Here is an 18,669-nt window from a genome sequence, read left to right as displayed (position 1 = left end):
AGAATTACTATTGACATAGTTTTAAAAATATTTCAGTTGGGAGCATTATCAAGTTTCTAGAACTTGATAGGCATTAAAAATATTTGGAAATTTAATAATTCCAAAGAAATCATGACAGATTAACAAAGCCTTTCAGTCTTGATTATTATATAAAACTACTCTCAATTCACACTATAAGTTGTGAAGGGAGTCATAAGCAGATAATGGCAAACACTGACATCAAGAAAAGTTAAATATGCAAAATCTCATAGAGAATTTCATTCAGAATTAATGGCATATATTTATAATTGATAGAGTTGCCTCTGACACTAAGCCTCTGCATTTTTCTTCCCTAAGTATTTCTTATTTTCAGAATCTATTTATTTATGCTTAGCTAGAATACATGTGATTTGGGCTTCACTGTTCAAAATTATTTTCCCAAACACAATTACATCACCTTCTTATTTGTCTTGACATTTCTTGAATTAAATTGCCTAATCAGTTTCCCAACCCAAAACATTTACATTGCATCAATCTATTTCTAGTGACTGCCTTCTCACTCTGTGACATGATCACTGTTACAGGAGCCCATCTGCCAGTTGAAAGACAAAAGTCAATGGAGGGCTGGCACCGTGGCTCACTTGGTTAATCCTCTGCCTGTGGCACCGGCATCCCATATGGGCTCCAGGTTCTAGTCCCAGTTGCTCCTCTGCCAGTCCAGTTCTCTGTTGTGGCTCGGGAAGGCAATGGAGGATGGGCTAAGTTCTTGGGCCCCTGCACCTGCATGGGAGACCAGGAGGAAGCACCTGGCTCCTGGTTTCAGATTGGGGAAGCGCCAGCCATAATGGCCATTTGGGGGGTAGGGACCAACGGAAGGAAGACCTTTCTCTCCATCTCTCTCTCTCTCTCTGTCTGTAACTCTACCTGTCAAATAAATTTAAAGAAAAAGTCAATCGAGGGGTAGGAAGATTTACACTGCATAGCAGCTCAGAAAGATAAGAGGTAGGGTTCAGACCACAACGGATGTGGAAACAGAACTAACTCAGTGAGAGTTGGTAACTTGGCTTCAGTCATGGCTGTAGCTTGAAATATCTGTGTGGGAGCTGGCATTTGGCACAGTGATTAAGCCACCCCACATCCCCTATAAGAGAGCTGGGTTGGAGTCCCAGCTCTGCTCCTTATTCCAGCTTCCTGCGAATGTGCACCTTAGGGGGCAGCTGGTGATGGTTCAAGCAGCTGGGTCCTTGCCAGCCACATGAGAGACCCAGATTGATATCTGGATCCTAGCTTCATCTTGACTCCGATGTAGCTATCAAAGGCATTTGGGTAGCGAAACTGCAGGTGGAAGAACTTTGTCTCTCTGCTTTTCAAATAAAGTAATAAAATTAATAAAAAAACGTAAGTACTTACTTGGGCGCAGGCCAACAAAATTCTTGAGCTTCCTGTTGCTTTTTTTTTTTTAATTTATAGAGAAACAGTGTTGGGAGGTTCTCTCTCTCTCTCTCTCTCTCTCTCTCTCTCTCATACACAAACACACACACACACATACACACATGCAGGCACACACAAACACATCCATTGGTGTCCACTGCACTGAGGTTCTACTGGAGGGCTGGGGGGAAAGGGGGAATGAACTGAAGTCAGAGCAAGGCTTCTTCTTACAGTTTTCCTCTGCTCCTCATTGCAGCAGAACATTTGCTTTGCCCTGATTCATCCCTGAAGACACTTGTCCCTGCCCAGTGGCCAAGGTCATCAGACTTCTGCAAAGCCTTAGGCAATGGTAGGGATAACACAAGAGGACAATGAGAACTTCCTGCTCTAAGTATCTTCTTACAGCCTCTGCTTCTTGACTCTCCTTACCCCAGTTAGCAGGCACTTTAAAGGTCATACCACCTCTCTAACAAATCAGTTCAGATAGTCCTTTGTCTTCCATATATTTTTACCTTTTAAAATTGTATCATATTTGATCTCTCTCTTTGTAACTCTTATTTCCTTAAACTTATTATGGAAAAAGGAAATCACAGCCTTTAATAATATACTACGTTGACAGGAATCTGCATCTGATCATTGTAGTTAGCTATTAAATGCACATTTGGATTAAATTATGTCTAAAGTCCTTTCTAGTCCTGGCCATTTTATGATTTTTTTTGGTGTGAGGCAATATTTTGATGTTGGGGGAAGTAGAGGAGAGGAGAAGAGAGGAATACATGGAAAAAATACTAGTTTATTGAGAAAATATGGTCTTTGCACAATCCAGACAGACTTGATTTTAGCACTTCCAGTAATGACCTGCATGGCCTTGGGCAAATTATTTAACCACACAGAACTTCAATTTCACTGATTCTGAAGTAGAGTAACATATATTGGCCTAGGATTTTAGGGAGAATTAAAAGAGATAATGTATGCAAAGTGTATAATGACTGTGCAAAGTGATAAGTATTATAAATAGTCATTAAAATAATTTTAGTTCATTTTTATCGGGTTTTCCTTTACAAATTTATGACATATGTCTCCCACACAATATTTTTTGCTGGTTCATCTCAGAACAATTTAATATGAGATATACCCAAACTGTAGCATGGATGTCTTTTCTCAGTTTAGTTTCCTGATGGGTCTATTCTTACAAATAATGTGTGCATGCATTTATATATAATAATTAATTAGGAGATGTTCATTTACTGTCACTTGGATTTTCTAATTTGAATTCACACTCACCTGTTGATGATATACCAATTATTTTCAGGAAGTTCCAGAGGAATTAAAAGAAGAAGATAGTGACTTTCAAAGTATGGAAATGCAGTTTTACAAAGAGCTTAGTGACACATGCAGAACCAAATTCACAAAATGAATGAGAAAAGGAATTGTTGAAAATGTATTAAGCATCAGCTGGCATATTTTTAAATGAATGTTAGATTGTTCTGAAAGGTGTTAGCATCTCTTCAAATATATCTGAATAACTGTGAAGAACAGATAATTACTAACAGAATTTGCCAAAGAATGTAATCTGTTAAAGGTACAATAGCTTTCATTGTACTAACGAAAGGACAGTTTTCATAATCAACTAAAAAATATTGTGATTTGAGGATCAGTCAGAAGTTGTCTTGGAATAGAAGTAAAAATGTCTTACCTGGATATTTTCCAAATATGCATAAACTCTAGAAGTTGGTTCAGATTAAACCGACTGTGGTCATCTTCCTGCTGTAGACAATAGAATAAATTAATATTTACAGAATGACTAGGAATGAGTACCAGATAAAAATAGGTCTGTAACTTCCTGCTGTCATTCTCCCCACCTCTTTTGATAATCCTCATTCATCATTTTTATTCTTTGTCTTAAGAGCTCACCAGATTCTCGTTAACTGCATAAACCTTGACTTCAACAACGAGACAGAAAGCTGGGCTTTTGTTGATAAACCTAAAGGACAGTTAAAAAATCCTAGCATCACCAAAGTCAATGTCATCTTTTCCTAGTAAATAAGAAGGCAGCTTTGCAGACACCAGATCTCCTTACACACATGCGCCTTTGGGGCTTTTTACATTTAGGCTGGATACCTCATAGCAGTATATGACTGAATATTTTGCCGTATGGTCTGCAGATATATAAAGAACTGCTCCATATATCACTTCACCATATTTTTGCTGCCAAAATGAAAGCTTTCTTGTTGCTCCCCCTCTTCATGGAGGAACGACACTAAACCCTGCCTAGGCTTCATATCCGAGTCACGGCACCATTATGTCGCTCCCCCTCTTCGCGGAGGAACGACACAGGACCCTGCGCTGTTCTTTTGTCTGCTCGGCCCTCCCCGGGTTTGCTGCTGGTTCTTCCTGGGTTGGCTGCCGTCCCTTCCACCTCCGTGGAAGGGCGGTTCCCCCGGCCACTTTCCCCACTTCCGCAGGGGAGCGGCACACCGCCGGCCGGCTCTCTCGGGGGCTGCTCAGGTGTTCCTTCAGATAGATGTTCCTGGTGCATGTTGTCTCTCTCCTCCTTTATAGTCCTCTTCCACCAATCCCAACTCTGCTACCCACACGCCGAGTACGCTGCTCTCCTCCAATCAGGAGCAAGATCAGCTCCTGCAGCTCAGTCAATCAAGTTGGCGAGAGGCAGCTGCATAGAAGTTGTTGCTCCCTTCTCAGCGCCATATTGTGGGAGAGCAGATGCATAGAATAAGTCTTAATTCCAGTAACTTAGTCTAGTCCGAGTTGCTCCCCACACTTTCTATTTTACAAGCACTAAATTATGCTCCTGAATGACAAGAACCAGCAGGATAAGTTCCAGGAGTTATTAGGAGTTATTAGTTGGTGTTGTGTTTTCTCCCGGTGTAATATGTCTTAAAATGTAAGTCCTATGGCCTATATGCAGGCACGTGCACACACACACACATACGCACACACACATGCACACACATACACACAGGCACAAACACACACACAGACACACAGACACTCCCTTAAAGATGTGAATAGCCTTTCTGAAACAGACATTCATGAAAACCTGGTGTACAGAGAATGAAAAACAAATCTATCACAGTTGCACTATTTCACCACAAGGTGGCAGTAGGTTTGAGAGGGGAATGGGTTCCCCAGTGTCTGGGGTGTATTTTATCTTGTGTGTCAGTACACACACAATCTATTTTTTAAACTGCCCATTACAGTTACTGACAGAAAACATCAGAAGAAAACCAAACCTTTATATGCCTTAAGGTCAAAGGTAAATTAATTTTTATATTGGTTTGTTTGGGGAAGATGAAGAAAGAAACTAAGTTACATGGAAAGAACTAGGTCATGACTACAAAACAGGACTTTGAGTGCACGTTGTTAGAAAGAAATACTTTGTAGAAACATGAGGATGTGATTTCTCTCTGGGAACTTACAGATGGAGTCAGTAGGATTGCTGAAATGGAAAATAAGTGGTGGCAGACAAGTTTCTTTTTGATTCAGAGAAAGCAAGACTTAAGGCATGGGAAGGATGGTAAATGGGAAGAGAAAATAGAAAGTGAAAAACAGGTCAAGAGAAGACGTAGGATTTTAACATAATGCTTGACACTTGCCTTCTTTAAAATTTAAACCAAATCAAGTGCATAAATAATATAATTACTTGTATACTTTTGTAAAGCAAAATCATGCTTAATGGTAAAATCACGTTATTTGGTTTGCAGAGATATTTGGGATAAAACTGGTCTTTGTTATGTTTCCATTAGCTAGACCTTTTTTTCCCGAAAAGAGGTTTATTTATTTACTTGAAAGGCAGAGAGAGAGACAGAGAGAGAGACAGAGAGAGACAGAGAGACAGAGAGAGAGAGAGAGAGGTATCTTTTATCCACTGGTTACTTCCCAAATATCTGCAGCAGCCAGAGCTAGGCCAAGCAGAAGTCAAAAACCTAGAACTTCATCCATCTGGTCTCCCACGTGGGTGTCAGAGACTCAAACGGTTGGGCTCTCAACTGCTGCCCTTCTGTGTACATGAGCAGGTAGCTGAATTGGAAGCACAGCAGCTGTAACTCGAACCAGTACTTAGATATGGGATCTGTGCATCCCAAGTGGCAACTTACCCCACTGTGCCACAACGTTGGCTCTTGAAAAGTTGTTTCAAGGGGCAGGGGTTATGGCACAGTGGGTTAAGCCACTGCCTGGGATACCTGCATCCTATCAGGCTGACTGGTTCCAGTCCCAAGTACTCTGTGTTTCTGATCTGCCTTAGCACACGGGAAGGTAGCAGTGATGGCTCAAGTAATGAGATCCTGCCAAGTACAGGGGAGACCTGGATGGAGTTCTAGGCTCCTGGCTTCAGTTTAGCTCAGCCCTCTCTATTGCTGGATTTGAAGAGTAAATCAGCAAATTGAAAATTCTCTCTCTATTTCTCCATCTCCCTCTCATTTTCACTCAGTCTATCCCTCTTTCTCTGTCATTCTGCCTTTCAAATAAACAAATAAATAAATCCTTAGGAAAAAAATATCTACAAAGACTATAGACATCTCAAAAATTGTCCATGGAATATACCATGCAATTTACTGTTTTCCAAAGTTGATAGTCATACCTTGGTTTTAAGGAGAAGGCTAAAAGCACCATTTTTCCCCATACAATAATCTATTGCTATAAATGTTCTGTGAATATTCTACTGAGCCAGAAGAAAATCTTGCTTTATATGATAATTTTGGCAATATTTTTGAACATACTTGAGAGAGCTTGAAAACAGAACAAAGTTTAAAAAAAGGAGATTCAGTCATTTATATCACATTTAATCAATTTGTGACTTCTAAAATCTCGAAATCTGGAGTGATTTCTAAAGACTGTCAATTTGGTTCACGAATAATCCCTTGGAACAAGAATTAAATTATAACATTTCAGCATAATATAATCAAATTTAAACTAGAAATGTCATAAAAATGAATTAAACTTTGAAATGCCTTTTGTAATCAGAAAACTCCAAAGTATCTACTGAAAGGCAGTAATATCAATAAATTAAATAATATAATAACCATTACATTCATATTATTATGTAAAAATATAACCACCAGTGATTTTTTTATTTTTTATTTACTATTATTGTATTTACTATTTTTATTTACCATTTTTTATTTATTAGAAATATAATATTTTGAAGAATTGCTCATAAATATTTGGTTCACAGGAGAGATTCTGAAAAATCAGAGAATTTGTACACCCCTTTAAAAATGAAATCAAGAGATAAAATTCACTATGTTCTTATACATATGCATGTATATAATTTTATAAATAAATTAAAAGTAAAATATTTAAAATACAGGTAGTGAAGAAAGAAGAATCACAAGTTGACAAAGATCTCAGTTAAGGTGATCAATACACCACATTTATCTCAGAAAGAAAATTGTATAAAACTTATTTTAAATTTATAAAACTTATTTTTATTTTTTTTATCACATATGGGCTTGGCAATTGATAGCTTAATTTGCCCTGATCTTATGGGTATTAAAAGTTTGCAACAGAAGTTGTTATATATGAAATCATTGATATATCAACAAACAAAATCCTGGTATGCCCATATAAACATTATTTGGATACAACATATCAGCTTCTATATCTCTCAATATTATCAATATCATGAGCAAATTTTTAAGTGTTTAAATGTCATAATACTGGCTGGCACTGCAGCTCACTAGGCTAATCCTCTGCCTGCGGAATAGGCACACTGGGTTCTAGTCCCGGTTGGGGCGTCGGATTCTGTCCCGGTTGCTCCTCTTCCAGGCCAGCTCTCTGCTGTGGCCCAGGAAGGCAGTGGAGGATGGCCCAAGTGCCTGGGCCCTGCACCTGCATAGGAGACCAGGAGAGGCACCTGGCTCCTGGCTTCGGATCAGCACTGTGCGCCGGCCGCAGCAGCCATTGGGGGATGAACCAACGGAGAAGGAAGACCTTTCTCTCCGTCTCTCTCTCTCTCACTATCCACTCTGCCTGACAAATAAATAAATAAATAAATGTCATAATATTTAGTGAAATAAGCCAGTCCCCAAAATACAAACATATGTTTTCTCTTACATGTGGTAGCTAATATAAAATATAAAAATGTATAGAAATAGCAAAAGAGTGCTTAAATGCAAATTAATGTTAACAAACTCATAGAGTCTTTAACAGTAAAATACAGAAATAGATTGGGCCATCCTGAAAGAGCTGACACCATGGCTTTATAACATCAGTAATTATTTCTGACTAGGCATAGAGACTGACTTAAGCTCTTCATTGGTGTTTCTCAATTACATTCTCATTAAAGCTGTATCAGGTAGGTTCTACTATTTTCACATATTTTTTTGGAAGAAGATTTTTTTTTTTTGACAGGCAGAGTGGACAGTGAGAGAGAGAGACAGAGAGAAAGGTCTTCCTTTTGCCGTTGGTTCACCCTCCAATAGCCGCCACAGCCGGCGTACCGCGCTGATCCGAAGGCAGGAGCCAGGTACTTCTCCTGGTCTCCCATGGGTGCAGGGCCCAAACACTTGGGCCATCCTCCACTGCACTCCCTGGCCACAGCAGAGAGCTGACCTGCAAGCGGGGCAACCGGGACAGAATCCGGCACCCTGACTGGGACTAGAACCCGGTGTGCCGGCGCCACAAGGCGGAGGATTAACCTAGTGAGCCACGGAACCAGCCTGGAAGAAGAAATTAAGGTGCAGAGATTTAATAGTTTGCCTGAGTGAATATTTCAGTTGAGCAATTGGAAATCAGGATCTCTGTTTTACACAAGATTCCAAATTAGTAAATTTAATACTCCTCATTTCTTACGATCAGAGCAGGGCCTACATGTGGCTACTTGAAAAAGGTCATGGAAAAATAACATTAAAAGTCTGAGTTTAGTTTGGTACAAATAATTTTAAATCTAAGTTAATTTTTTATAATTCATATTTTAATCTATTATTAAATTATTAAAATATATTTTAATCTATTATTAAAAATATTATTTTTACATCAAAATAAAATTATTTTTTAATCTGTTTTTCTAAGTCTTGTTGCAGTAGCTCATTAACCTGTGGATTCAGATATAAAAACAAGCACTACCATGAGCCTCTCATATTCACCTGCATCAGGTTCCCCAAACTCCGAGCCTCAGAGCATCACTATCCTTTCTTTGAAAGCACATCTCTATTGGGATTGGCTAATATCTTATATCTCTTTATTAGGATGCGATATCTACAGTCTGGATCATGTGCTGAAGAGTCTTGTTCATCTCTGTTTCACCAGTATCTAGAATTGCAGATGCTCAGTTATTATTTGCTTGATGAACAAATTAACAATCTGTAAATGTGTTTTCTAAGATATAATTCTGAATTTGATTGGGCTTATTAAGACTTCCTTTATTATACGATATCTTTGAAGGCAAGAACTCTATACGGCATGCAAAAAGGGTTATATAAATATTTGTTAAATTTTTTTAGATTTTATTTATATAAAGTACTTATTGTACTTCCTGGAAGTAAAGCCTTAAAGATTTTAATGAAGGATGAGGTCTTTGCCTTCAGTCTTGCATTTGGGATTTGCATTTGGAATATGATGCTAAAGCATTTTGAAGGAGTCTGGACTTGGTGAGATGGAAACACGAATGCCTTTCTTGTGTTCCATGTTGTTGTTGCCATGGCTCCCTCACTAGAAGTAACATGAAGCCCCTGAGCACTAAGCTCACTGGGGGCTGATCTTGTTGTTTTTTTTCGGTTTTTTGTTTTTGTTTTTGTTTTTGTTTTTTGACAGGAAGAGTTAGACAGTGAGAGAGAGAGAGAAAGGTCTTCCTTCCATTGGTTCACCCCCCAAGTGGCCGCCATGGCTGGCGCACTGCACCAATCCGAAGCCAGGAGCCAGGTGCTTCCTCCTGGTCTCCCATGCGGGGGCAGGGCCCAAGCACTTGGGCCATCCTCCACTGCCTTCCTGGGCCACAGCAGCGAGCTGGCCTGGAAGAGGAACAACCGAGACAAAATCAGGCGCCCCAACCTGGACTAGAACCCTGGGTGCTAGTGCTGCAGGTGGAGGACTAGCCTAGTGAGCCACGGTGCTGGCCGATCTTGTTGGTTTTGTTCACTTCTCTAATTCCTCATTAGTGTAGGGGCTGGTATATAGCAGTTACACAGTGACTGCTACTGAATAAATTGGAATGGATAGAAATACCTTGGCCATTAGGTATATTATCATTTTTCTTTAAAAGTTCATTTATTTTCATCTACTGGAATGGCAGAGAGAGAGACAGAGAGAGAGACAGGAATCTTCCATCCTCTGGTTCACTCTCCAAATGCCTGCAACAGCCAGGACCACGCCAGGCTAAATGCAGGAGCCTGGAACTGCACCTGGGTCTCCCTCATGGGTGGCAGAGGCCTGAGTACTGGAGCATCATCTGCTGCCTCCCAGGATGCATTAGCAGGAAGTTGACAGGAAGCAGCTTAGCTAGGACTCAAATCAGCACTTAGATATGGGATGCCAATCACTGGCTTCTACTCACCTCTATATTGACAATTTTCAACAACAGTATCAATATCAAAAATAGTTCTGGATTAGAAATGGCATTTATACTCTGTCGAAATTAATCAAGCGTTGGTGATTTATTGTAGGAAGTAAAGGTTCATGAGTTAAGTTATCAAAAAGCACAAAAAAGAAACATATAACTTAATCCTGTATGATGCAAATGACATACTGAAAAGCAGACATTTCTGGTGACAAGCACACAATGCAGCCCCAGGAATGGACAAGGATGCCAGTGTACTTGAGAGAAAGATGTACTTGAGATAAAGACAAAATTCACATCTAAAATATTTGAGAGTAGCCTGTCCACTCTAGGTATGATTCCCTTACAAGTTGGGAACAGGAATGCATGGCTTCTGAAGACTGAATGACTGGGATCAGCTCCAAGCTCCACTTCTCATCAGTTCCATGATTATAATCTTGGAAAAGTTATACACCTCCTTGTTACTGTGTTCCACTATTTTTAACTGTATTGCTTCCTATAATTGTTAGGAAGGTTGGATATGGTAGAAGTGACAAAAAACTAGACATAAAATATATGTTTAATACAAATTACATTACAGTAATGGAGTTAAATGGATTTTAAAGTAAATTTTAATTTATATGGACTGCAATATTAACCATTCATGAATTAATACAATTGAGATTTTTTTTAGAAACATGCACACTAGAATCATATATTTTCTCTGTTTCCCCTGTGTTGTGATGAAATACAGTGATCTCAACTGGTTCTTTAAGACTGGGGCAATGTGAAAGACCTCAACACTTATTAATATTGAGGGTTTAGTAACACAATATTTCTTTGTGGGGATTTCAATGCATAGCCCTGAAATGCTCAATAGCAAGTGAGTTAATAATCAGATCCAAAAGATATTTCTAAACAACTCTCTTTTGGCCTCATTATGTTCTAATCCACATAGACATATTACAGCCTAATATGCTATCTGATATTTTATGATGAAATACCTCACAGTAGAAGAAAAAAAGGAATCACATGCTTGAAACTGTTATCTCAAGGAGATGACAAGGTATTTTTTTTTGCTGAAAGCAGTAATTGGAAGATTTTACAAATAAAAACTGCCCAAAGATCACTGCATAGTGTACAATTTGGATGGGAAATAACTCAAGACAGCACACAGGGAATAAAATTCCATCTAACAGCATGAAACTTAACCATTAAAACACAGTAATCTATTCTAGGTGGCTTTATATATATATATATTGTGAATGTCAATATGTTCTGATTACAGCTGTGTTGACACCAACATAAACAGTCTTCAAATAGAACAAGGATTGTATTATTTTTCTGACTTTGATGATTTCCCTTTCACATTTTTATTCCAATTATATCTAAGTGGACACCTGTAAAGTATAAACATGATGCCCTTCAGACATTGTTAAAAGCAAATTTTCAAAGAGGTTTGTTATTGAGTTGTATTAGTAAGCCTTAGCTACTATAACAAAATATCACAGATTTGCTGGCTCAAAGAATAGAAGCTTCCTTCTTAAGATTTCAGACACTGGAATGTTCAAACCAGGCTGAAGGCCCTTTTTCTGATGTACACACAGCTGCTTTCTTGTTGAATTCTATTTGCATGAAGAGAAAACAGAGAAAGGAAGAGGGATGGGAAAAAGAGCAAGCTGTTTGTTTTCATCCTGCCAGGGCACAAATTTCATAAAGGCACTGTTTACATGATCTCATCTAAATTTAAGTACCCCCCAAAGACCACCACCTCATAATAATATCATTTGGAGATTAGAGGGTTTTTTTTTTAAAGATTTATTTATTTATTTGAAAGGCAGAGTTACAGAGAAGCAGAGGCAGAGGCAGAAAGAAGAGAGAGAGAGAGAAAGAGAGAGAGAGAGAGAGAGAGGTCTTCCATCTGCTAGTTTACTCCCCAAAAGGCTACAACAGCCAGGGTTGACCCTATCCAAAGGCAGGAGCCTGGAGCTTCCTCCAGGTCTCTCACGTGACTGTAGGGGCCCAAGCACTTGGCCACCTTCTACTGCTTTCCCAGGCCACAGAAGAGAGCAGGATCGAAAATGGAATAGCTAGGAATTGAGGAATTGAACAGGCACCTATATGGGATGCTGGCGGCCTTCTCCACTATGCCACAGCACCGGCCCTGGAATTAGAGATTTTTTTTTAATTAATTAATTTATTTAATTTTTTCTTTTTCTTTTTTGACAGGCAGAGTGGACAGTGAGAGAGCGAGAGACAGAGAGAAAGGTCTTCCTTTTGCGGATGGTTCACCCTCCAATGGCCGCCGCAGCCGGCGACTGCACTGATCCGATGGCAGGAGCCAGGAACCAGGTACTTATCCTGGTCTCCCATGGGGTGCAGGGCCCAAGTACTTGGGCCATCCTCCACTGCACTCCCTGGCCACAGCAGAGAGCTGGCCTGGAAGAGGGGCAACCGGGACAGAATCCGGCGCGCCCCGACCAGTACTAGAACCCGGTGTGCCGGCGCCGCAAGGTGGAGGATTAGCCTAGTGAGCCGCGGCGCCAGCTGGAATTAGAGATTTAATACCTGGATTTTGTGGGAACACATATATTCAATCCTAACAGTCAGGTTGTAGTAATACATACACGTTCTTGCTTCAGTTCAAATTGCTGACAGGTATTTAAATGAAATATTTCAACATGTTTCAAAAATATACCCAAATGAACATGTATTCATTAAGCTATATATTTGTAATTGGCAATGGGTTATAGAAAACTATGCTAAGAAAAGCTTACCTTTCGAGATAATTTTCCTGGAGTTTCCTTATTTTTCTGTAGATGAAGTTGAATAACAGATTTATCTTTCTGAAACATTTTGTGACTCCCCAAGTAGTGATCACTGGAAGAGAAAAAAATGAACATAGTCATATCCTCCCCTAATGCCCCCAAGTGTGTGTTTTCCTCTCTGACTTCATTTCCTTTTATTTTTAGAACTTAGTCCGGTAAAAAGCAAACTCTGAGTTTACTTGTAGATAGGTATTAGTGAGTTTGTACATGAGGGTATTTAAAAAAATTTCACAGAAATTGGAATTAGACTATTTGCTTTGTTAAAAAATTGTTGAAACTCATAATATGCATTTTTGAACACACCATGTGTGTCTGATACACAATATATTGTAATTATTTTCAAGTGCATAAATAAAGTAGAAAATGACTAGGCAACTTTGGAAAGGGAATTTTATGAAAAGGTTGCTTTTCATATTCAAAGTCAAATTTTCAAGCCATTCTCAAAACAAAGACACCATGTTTCTTGGAGGTCTAACTGAGGCCACCAATGTCTGTGGAATCCACTGACTCAAGGAAGCAGAGAGATGCAGTCAAAATGTCTGTCTCTGGAGACAGATATACTAGACCCATGAACTCATGCAGACAATTAGACTAAAATTATCTGAAGCAATAATTTCCTCTTTAGAGTCAGGGTAGTGATGTCTACATCAAAGAATTGGCAAGTATATCAAAGGGAGAAACAAATCCTTACATATATCAGCTTTTTCTAGTGCATAATTATATTTTCTTTTTCTTTCTTCTTCTCTCTTTTTTTCTGTATATATTTGCCAAGCACATATTAAATGATGAATACAGTGAATTATTATCTTGAAACATTTTATTTTAGACAAAATCTGAATCTTTTGTGAAATGAAGGCCTTTTGTGATATGGTCTTCTTTATAACTACATTTTGGTATCTCTTGTGACTTCTAGTCATTTAAAAACATGAGGCACAGCACTGTGCGCAGTGGGGATGTGGCAGAGACATGGGGAGCACAGAGACACAGCCACACAGCTCCACCCTCCTACCACTCTAGTTCACACCAACCCTGAACCCTGAGGCACTTGCTTGGCATGGAGAGAGTAGGCAGGAGGCTCTCAGCAGTCCTCCTTGTAGTCATCAACATGATGGACACCTGAGATATTTTCTGCTGGAGAAGCTGGCAACTTTCAAAGACTTTGAGCCCAGTTTTGGGTGTTTCCAGGAAATCCAGACTGCTATATTACCCCTGAGAAACACCCAGTCCGGCTATGCCCTACTCCACCTGGCGGCGGCTGCATTGGGAGATCTTGATACATCATCAACCCAAGGGCCTTGGGAAGTGGTGGAGTTGCTGCCCCAGTGGGTCTTCCTTCCTGGGGTTCCTAGCCCTCCAGAACAGAAAGGTCCCCCGCACATTGCAACACCTTCTACCTACAGCCCCTTTGAAGCTCCTGGATAATTATGCCAATCATCACACAGCCTCAGGCAGCAACTCATCAGCCCTTCCTGAGTGGTGGCCTGTCTAAGCTTCCAGGATGCATCCAGGTGGCTCCACCTATCTTTCTAGGGCTTTGAGAAGCAACTAGGAAGCTTGTCATGAGAATCTCAGATATCTGAAGCTTCCAAGAGCAGCCAGGAGGACCCTCCATGTACTCAGGACACCGGGAAGATGGTGGGCACCCTGTCCTGAGCTTCCCAACCTCCAGAAGCCCCTGCATTGCCTTTGACACTGACAGGTACCCCACTGCTGTTTCCAGTTATGCTATGCCCCATCCACTTGGGCTTGTTGGAGTTGCCTTACCCAGGGTAGCCCTTGGAAAATGACCGGTAACCTACACCTGCCATTCAGCATCCTTGCCCAGAGCTGCTATAGAACCTACTGCTACCAAGAACCACAGAAAATATCCCTGATAATATAGAGTAAAAATTCTCAACAAAATACTAACAAATCAAATCTAATAACACATTGAAAGATTTTATATCAGAAGAAAATGGGATTTATCCAAGGGATGCAAGGAAGATTCAACAAATATAAACAATAATTTAAAAAAACCTTTATACTTTAATTTCCCATCATTAAAGACAAAAATCATGATCCTTTCAATGGTACAAAATAATCATTCAGTAAAATTCAATATCCTTTCATGATAAAACCCTCAACAAATCAGATGTAGAAGGAATGCATTTCAACACAATAAAACTACTGTGATAAAACCACAGCCAACATCATACTGAACATAGAAAAGTGGAAAGTGTTTATTCTAAGGAGGGGTAGAAGACAAGGTTGTCCATTTTCATCAACACTACTTAACATGAAGTCTTACTCAGATCAATTGACAAGAGAAAGAATGGACAATCAAATAAGAAAGGAGACAGTAGAATTATCACTGAAGGTGATGTGATTTTATGGAAAAACTTAGACTCCACCAAAAACTCTAAAAATAAAATTAACCAAGTATAAAATGAAAATTAGAAAACTCTGATGAAAGAAATTTAAGAAGACACACACACCCATAAAAAATTGAAAGAAATCTATTTTCATGGATTAAAAGAAATATCATTAAAATATCCATACTATCTTTCTGATCCTTTGTGATCCTCACTGAAATACCAATGACTGGGGCCAGTGTTGTGGCATAGCATGTAAACCTGCTGGCTGTGATGCTGGCATCCCAGATGGGCACCAGTTCATGTCCCATCTGCTCAACCTCCCTTTGCTAATGGTTTGGGAAAAGCAGTATAGATGGCCCAAGTGCTTGGGCCCCTGCACTAATCTGGGAGATCCAGATGAAGCTCCTGGCTCCTGACTTGGGCCTTCCCCAGTCTTGGTCCTGGAGAGTGAACACCTGGAGAGTAAACCAGTGGATGAAAAGTCTCTCCCTCTCCCTCTCCCTCTCCCTCTCCCTCTCCCTCTCCCTCTCCCTCTCCCTCTCCCTCTCCCTCTCCCTCTCCCTCTCCCTCTCCCTCTCCCTCTCCTTCTCCCTCTCCTTCTCTTTCTCTGTAACTCTGACTTTCAAATAAATAAATACATTGTCTTTTAAAAAAATAGTAATTCTCTACAAAAATAGAAAAAAAACCCCTACATCTAATATAGAACCAGGAAAGACCTCATACAGTCAAAGCAATCTTTGGATTGGAACAAAGCTGTGGACATTGTAATACCTCAAACATACCACTAAGCTGTATGATCCAAGAAATCATGATGCTGGGATAAAAACCAATACACAGACTGGTGGAACAGAATAGAAAACCCAGAAATAAATCCATGTACATAAAATAAATTGATTTTTTATAAGTTTCCAGAAACATACCTTGGAGAAAGGATGGTCTCAATAAATGGTGCTGGAAAAACTGGATACTCACATGCAAAAGAATGAAACTAGACCATGTATCCTCTCAACCCTCACTATGTAAAAAAAAATCAAATCAAAATGTATCAAACACCCAAACGTAAGATCTGAAACTATCAAACTACTAAAATAAAACCTAGAGGTAAAAAAGAAAACCCCAAAACTGCAAGCAACAAAGTAAAGCTAGACAAATGGGGTAATATCAAACTAAGAACAAAGGAATAATCAACAGAGTGAATAAATATTCAAAAAATGAGAGAAAATATTTGCAAACCAGTCATCAGAGAAGCAATTAATATCCATAATGTATATGCATTAAGATCTAAAAAAACCTCTCAATAACAAAAAAAAAATGAAATAATCCAATCAAAAATAGGGCAATGATCTGAATCACTGACATTTCTTAAGATACAAAAGTAGCCAACCAATATTTGAAAGAATGCTCAGCACCAATAATAATTTAGAAAAACAAGTCAAACCATAAAATATCATCTCATTCCAGTTAGAATGGCTATTATCAAAAAGACAAAAATAAAAGCTGAAAGGTATGATGAAAACGGGAAAATCTTGTACACTTCTTAGAAATGTAAGTAAGTATAGATGTAATGGAAAACAGTATGGAACTTCCTCTGAAAATTAAAAGTAGATCTACCATATGACCCAGTTATCCCACTCCTGGGCATATAGCCAAGGAAATTGAGGCAGTATATCAAAGAGAGAGCTGTATTTGCATGTTTATTGTAGAACTAGTGACAGTAACCTAGATATGGAATCAACCAAGGTGCCCATCAACAAAAGAATGGATAAAAAAGGTGATATATATACACCATAGAATACTATTCAGTTATAGAAAATAACTGTTATCAATTTGATAACATGCATGTAACTGGAGGACAGTGAATAAATCAGGTACAAAAAGCCAAATATCACAGGTTCTCACTCATATGTGGAAACTAATAAAAGCAGCTTTGATCAAAGTAGTGAGTAAAATAGTGGTCACTGAAAGGTTGCAAGGGTAGGGGAATGAGGGACGGAGGGAGTTTGCATAATAGGCATCAAAACACAATTACATAGGATGAATATGCTCCAATGTTCCATAGCACAGTAGAGTGACTATATTGCATTTGACAATTTATTATCTATTTTACAGAGAACTAGCTTGGTGAATTTGAAGGTTGTTTTTGTTTTTGTTTTTGTTTTGACAACACACAGAAATAATAGATGTTTATCATCATAAATGATAAATAATTAAGGAAACATAAGTAGTAATTACCCTGATTTGATCATTACACATTCTATTTTTATACATGTTATCAAATTATCATACTGTACCCTGTAAATTTGTACAATTATTATATGTTAATAAAAAAGAAAAGAAAAATGAAAGGCTCTTAGTTAAATATTGGAAAGATTTCAGAAGAAAGAAAATCTTATATTACAAGTTTGTTTACCTTAAAATGATGAATTCATTTACCTGGAACATTCACTAAATATTTCTGACAATTTACTCGCTTCAAAGTCATACATGTAGAGAGAGTAGTGTTCTGTTAGGATCCACTAAATTCTCTGTGAATATTTTTATTTAGATAATACTTATTTCTTAATATTTAACTACTATGTGATTTTAGACTTACTAACTTATCTTTAATTATTTAGAGCTATACTGTACATTAAACACTAGACCCATACAATTACTGGTTAATTGAAATGAGGCCATTTTGAATACAAGTTTGTGAAAATTATAAAATACAAATTGTATTTTGAAGACAACTGCAGAAAATATGTAAAATAGTTGAGTATTTTTCTTTATTTTGATGCATGTTGAAATGCTAATATTTTGGTTATATTGAATTGAATAAACCACAATGTTAAAATTCATTCTTACCTGTTTCTTTTTATCTTTTTTATTGTGGCTAGTAGAAACAACTAAGACTACTACGTGGCTCACATAGTATTGGACAGTGCTGATTTAGAGATGATGAAAAAGAAGAGAGAAAAGCATTAATGAATGGAAATAAGGATGTTATGTAGAATTTAATGAAAAATAAATTTGTGTTTAAGAATTCTGATTTAGCTCTCTGCTGACTCATCTGAGAAGCAGCAGATGATGGCCCAAGTACTTAAGTCCCTGCCGCTTATGTGGGAGACCCAGATGGAATTCCTGGCTCCTGTCTTCAGCCTGCTCCAGCTGTAGCCCTTTGGGGAGTGAACCAGCGGATCTCTCCCTCTCTGCCTTTGAAAGAGAGAAATACATTGTTTAAAAAACAGTATTCTAGGTATCGGAAGTGGTTGGAGGAAGTATTATACCAGCAGAAAAAGAAACAAAAATCATAGCAGCTACGATGAGCAGTTTAGTCAGAAGAGTTTGGGCACTAAGAGAACAGGTTGAGTTAAGGGTTCTTATGTTTTCACTGCAAACACTGTAGTTGTAGTACATGAGGCATTTTTCTCAATCTGGTCACATTTTGAATCTGAGTGCTTAGCATGTTTTATTTAATAATTATGCATGAAACTTTGGCTGTTATATGAACTGAATATCTAGGATACAATAAAAAGTTTAAGCTTTTTCTTAGTATATACTAGAAAATAAAATTTTTCTGCACATTCATTATTTATTCCCT

General features: G+C 38.5%; 1 protein-coding gene across 2 annotated transcripts in view; it reads right to left on the bottom strand.

Moving 5' to 3' along the window:
* The window catches only part of PIK3C2G (phosphatidylinositol-4-phosphate 3-kinase catalytic subunit type 2 gamma), a 464,615-nt gene that overhangs the window by 366,190 nt on the left and 79,756 nt on the right, over positions 1 to 18,669 (bottom strand). The window contains exons 6-7 of one of the 2 annotated variants that reach the window (XM_051850300.2): positions 12,685 to 12,787; positions 3,107 to 3,174 (exon numbers count right to left, since the gene is read on the bottom strand). In XM_051850300.2, coding sequence (XP_051706260.2) covers positions 3,107 to 3,174; positions 12,685 to 12,787 — 171 coding nt within the window. Of the gene's footprint in view, positions 1 to 3,106; positions 3,178 to 12,684; positions 12,788 to 18,669 lie in introns of both variants that reach the window. The other variant, XM_017343356.3, reaches the window with a different exon arrangement.

The sequence above is a fragment of the Oryctolagus cuniculus genome, chromosome 9 (assembly GCF_964237555.1).
Source record: "Oryctolagus cuniculus chromosome 9, mOryCun1.1, whole genome shotgun sequence".
Taxonomy (NCBI): domain Eukaryota; kingdom Metazoa; phylum Chordata; class Mammalia; order Lagomorpha; family Leporidae; genus Oryctolagus; species Oryctolagus cuniculus.
This window is presented reverse-complemented; position numbering and strand designations above follow the sequence as displayed.